Source organism: Eptatretus burgeri, chromosome 1, assembly GCF_056783735.1.
Source record: "Eptatretus burgeri isolate ZD-2024b chromosome 1, Ebu_testis_v1, whole genome shotgun sequence".
Lineage (NCBI taxonomy): Eukaryota > Metazoa > Chordata > Myxini > Myxiniformes > Myxinidae > Eptatretus > Eptatretus burgeri.
This window is the reverse complement of record NC_140961.1, coordinates 93,738,499-93,743,498: the sequence shown is the minus strand read 5'-3', so window position 1 is coordinate 93,743,498 and position 5,000 is coordinate 93,738,499. Positions and strand designations below refer to the sequence as shown.

The window sequence follows — 5,000 nt, the reverse complement described above, 5'->3', positions numbered from 1 at the left end:
TATGGAGTAATGTCTGTGTGACCAGGGCTTGATGCGCAAGTCTACAATTCAGGTCTCCAGTTCGCCCAAGAGTTGGAGAACTATACATTTTGTTCCACACTGGAGTTAAAAAAGCTCCAGCAGTTAAGGTCTCATTCCACCGATTTTTCAACAGTTTTGTAAAACCAGGTATACATGCTTCCAGACATATGTTGTAGATAGCCGTTTTCCCCATGACGTGAAACACACCAATTTCCTCCAAGTTTGAGGAGAACACACCCTCTTGTTTTTTTTGAGGCAATTTGAAGTTCAGGGAAATAGAGACACGAGTCTACAACACTTCATCCACCCCAGCCCACCCGATGTTTAGTCTATGAAAGGTTTGAATTACTGCTTTCAAGACATTTTCCACAATACGAGCAGAACGAACACCAGTTTTTAATGTAAGTGAGCTTACAGGTCGCCAGGCATTCAAGGATGGATGCAACAGGTCTCGCACTCTGTTTATTCCAACACTGGTGAAACAATGCATTAACGACCTGGAGGTTGAAATTTGAGAGAATAAAGGATTCTGAACTGATGGCTCATGTACAAACTTTTGGGCATCGTATGATACCTCTAAAAGTTGCACTCCAAGGACTTGCCAAGCATTCAAAAGACTCTGATGAAAACTGGGGAGCTGAGACTTGTCAATGTGTTGCAGGTCGATGAGGAAAAGTTCACGGTCATATTTCAGACCTTCCACTTTCTGCAACCAGGCGTTTGTGAGAGGTCACCAAGGAACACACTCACTGTACAGTAGGCACTTAATCATGGAAATCCGGAAAGCCATTATCCAACTTGGGATATGCATCAGATTTTGACCACCCATATTTCAGGGTCTGCAGACCACGTCTGGGCCCTGCCAATGGTGGCCACCCCAGAAAAAAAAATTAGTCAGAACCCTCTGAATGCCTGTGACCAAGTATCTCGGAGGTTCAAGTGGGATAACTCTATGCAAAATAAATGGAACCACCAGGTTGTTTATGATTGATACCCGTGTCTAAAGCGAGATAAGTTGGTACAATCTTCTCCACTTTGCCAGTTTCAATTTAATTTTTTCCAGGAAGTTCTCCCAATATTTTTGTTCATACGCTTCAATTCCAAGAAATAAGCCGAAATATTTAAACCCCTCACTACTCCACTGTATTCCTCCTGGTAAAACAGGCAGGGACGGGGAAGGCGATCTGGAGCCCACCCAGAAAGCGACACTTTTTTTCCAATCTACCCTTGCAGTAGAAGCAAGCTCAAACTGGGTAAGGCAACGAGAGAGATCAGAAACATCTTTTTGATTTGCAATAGCAACATAAATATCATCAGCATAAGCTGAAACGACGACTTTGGAGTTTTGTGAAAGAGAGACTCCTAACACTGAGTTCCGAAGTAAAACTAATAAAGGTTCAACAGATAGATTGTAGAGCATGCCTGATAGTGCACAGCCCTGACGGATGCCTCGCTCAAAGGGGAAGGGGTAACAAAGACTATTATTAACCTTCAACAGACAAGATGCATTTTTGTACAATAACTTAACATAAGCAATACATTTTTCCCAAACCCTGTTCTCCTTAATACATCAAACAAAAAAGAATGGTTAACACTGTCAAAAGCTTTTTCTTGATCTAAAAGTAATAAACCAAAATCAGGAGATGTAGTTCAACCAAGACTGACCAAGTCTCACCAAAAAAATATTTTTCGAATATGGAACGTTCTAGAACACAGTATGATTGATCAGTGCCAATCAAGAAGGAGATGACTTCCTTAAGACGGGCTGCAAGTGCTTTTGACAATATTTTATAGTCCGTGTTGAGGAGTGACACAGGCCGCCAATTTGCGGTCTCATGTAGATTTCCTTTCTTCGGAAGGAGACACAAAACTACCCTCCGGCATCTCAATGGCAATTCACCTTGTTCAACACTCTCCTGACAGACCTCAAGAAGAGTAGGGCCTAGAATGTCCCAGAAAGCCTGATAAAATTCAGCCGGAAGGCCGTCTAGTCCAGGGGCTTTCCCATCCTTGCTATCCTTGAGTGCAGCAATAAGTTCTCCAAGAGAAATGCCAGGCTCAAGCAATTATTGTTGGTCTTCAGACAGAGAAGGGAGCTGTTCAAGCATCGCATTCCTATTCTCCTCATTCACAGCTCTTTTTGCGAAGAGTTAAGAAAAATAGTCTTGTAGTTCATGCTTGATATCACTCTGGGAGCTCAACAAATCACCACCAGAAGAGCGCAAAGCATGGATTTGTTGAGAGGTCTTGACCATTCTTTTCCAAATTGAAGAACCCTTTGTTTGGTGTGTCAAGTTGGATTTTTTTCGTTCCGCAGTCGGACGAAAGCACCGGCCGCCCGCTCTTTCACCATTTCAGCCAGAAGGGTCCTTTTCTCCGACAACTGCTGGAAATTCACGCTAGACAATCCAGCTTTCTGCTCACAGATAAGTACATCGTTTTTAAAAGCAGATATTACACCAAAAGCGTTGCATGTGCTGTAAGAGCAGCAATGTTGGCAAAAACATTTGAGTTGGGACTTTGTGCAGTCCCACCATTGTCTCAAGTTCAAATATGAACCCTTTTGTGACTCGCATTTTTCCCATACCATTTTAAAAGCTTCTATAAAATGTGCACTTTGTAAAAGTTTCAAATTAAAACTCCAATATGCACTTCCACAGACATGATGAGGAAAGCCACACACCATAACAATCATGTGATGATCGGAAAAACCAGATGGCCTTATAGAAGAGTTCTTAACAATGTTTACCATTTCATGATTAACATAAAATCTGTCTAGGCGAGCCATTGTCAAAATATTTCTTTTTGCACAAACACATGTATACTGATGGATATTACGGTTTTGTACCCGCCACACATCCACCAGTTTAAACTTTTTGATGAGCTGCGCCAAAGGCCTTGCACTGGGTGGATGAGGCTCACAAGTGTTCCGATCAAGTTATGGGTCGAGGGTGCAGTTGTAGTCACCCCCAGACACAACAACATGGTCAAGTCAATGGTGCTAACAAATTCTGCAACTTGAACAGAAAGGCACCTCTTTCAGTTAGCATGAGGACAGTAAACATTTGTCATGCAAATCTTTAGGTTACGACTGACAAATTGCACAGTCAGTAACCATTGCAAATTTCCTTACAAGTTATCTCCGAAGACTGGAGTCGAGGATGCAACACTATTGCCACACCAGCCTTGGCCTCAACAAGCGCAATCGAGAAAAAAGACAACCTTTAAAGATTTTACACCACTCATCCTCAGAAGACTGATTTGCATGCGTCTCCTGTAGCATTAGCACATCAATTTTTTTCATTTTGGAAGAGCTGAAATACCTGGAGGCGACGCACACAACTGTGGTCTCCATTGATGTTCAGGGATGCTACTTTTATCTCCATTCTGTTAGTTATTCTTGAAGCTCGTTACTAGCCCGAGTAACACATTTCCTTAATCTTTGGAACTGAGGATCTGACATGTTAGCCTGAGAAGGATCACGAATACTCCTTGCAGTTTTAATGAAATCGTGTAAATTCGGGAAGTAATCTTTGATTTTTACGTATCTTTTCCTGAATGTATCATCCAGGAATTTATCCCATTTTCTTGAGACACGAAGGTTGTGTTGTTTCCCCATTCATCCAGTTGAGAGCTTCAAGCACTGAAATGTGGGGTATAAGAAGTTTCATCTGAATCAAGTTCCTCATCGATGGCCTCTCCTAGTACTTGTGGAACACTTACTTTTGGCTCAACAGAAAGTTCTGCTCTGTTTAGGACCCCTCTAAATTTGCCTTGTCCATGTCCTTCCCCTCTACAACCCTTACATCATCATCTGTGAGGGAGGGGTTGACATTGAACTCACAGGGATTTTCCCCTTTATCTATTTATCCATCACTGTCAGACATAGCTGTTAACTCGTCTGAACAAGTTTGGCTAACAGGACAAACACTTAAAACATCCTGAGATACTTCAGCGTTCTCTGTGTCCCACTCAGGGTCGGCCAGTGGAACAAGCGAAGTTTCCACATCCGCACACGACTCCGGCACCACAAGGGGTTTCCAATGTCAGACGTACCTTGGAGATCCACCGAGCCCGACACGACATTGACGTTATTCTGCTCCATAGCATCAAAGGCATCAACATTTGACCGTTTTTGGCCTTTTTCCCCGGTATCCATAACAGATAGCTCCATATCGTCCACACTGTCCTGTACAGTGCACGGTAAAGGAGAGGAAGCAACCACTTTCACTTCCTCGTTTGGTGGGGGTGGATTAATTACGTCACGATTACACACCCTCTCTCCAACGCCGGTCGGGGTGGACGAGTCCAATTCGAACACCTCAGCAGGTGGGGTGGGGCTCGGCTCCTGATTCACCTTCTCCCCATTAGTTTGTGGTGAGGAAGAATCGTTCCTCACCGCACCTTCACTTTCTTGCGGTGTAACCGCATTGGGACAACCACTCTTCACGTGCCCGTAAGCTCCACACCCAAAACACGTCATAACCTCAAAGGAGGCAAACATTTTATATTCAAACCCTTCGATTTTTACACTGAGTACAACATTCAGTGTTTTTACCATTTCCAGGTAGTATCATATAAACCACTCTTGTAAAGGACATGACGTGGTTAAATTTATCGCTAACATGACGCATCTGCACCATTGATATCCTCGACACAACTTTACCGAACTTGGTTAACTGGTTACACAAGTCCTGGTTCCTTTTTAATGGTGGAATATTGTTAATGTTAACTTTCACTGTTGGGGCCTGTATATGCGAACACAGAGAGGTAAGTGTTCGGTTCGATGAACAGGCCATGCTCAACCACCGCTGATGACCACGTGTTCCTCCGACACAAACACCACAAACTTCTTATTCATGCGACAAGCAGCACGAATATTATGTAAACCAACGATGTTACCGATGGCGGAAAGCACATCGTAAAGTTCCACCTCACTGGGAGGGAAGCAAAAAAACCAGCGTTTTTACGGGTTAATG

At 43.2% G+C, this 5,000-nt stretch overlaps 1 protein-coding gene across 2 annotated transcripts in view; it reads right to left on the bottom strand.

Moving 5' to 3' along the window:
* The window catches only part of LOC147034978 (myoferlin-like), a 424,490-nt gene that overhangs the window by 402,929 nt on the left and 16,561 nt on the right, over positions 1-5,000 (bottom strand). Inside the window, exon 1 of one of the 2 annotated variants that reach the window (XM_085891829.1) lies at positions 4,078-4,205. The exons of the other annotated variant lie outside the window; for it this stretch is intronic. Coding sequence (XP_085747955.1) covers positions 4,078-4,146 — 69 coding nt within the window. The 5' untranslated portion in view covers positions 4,147-4,205. Of the gene's footprint in view, positions 1-4,077; positions 4,206-5,000 lie in introns of those variants that run through there. 2 annotated transcript variants of the gene reach the window in all.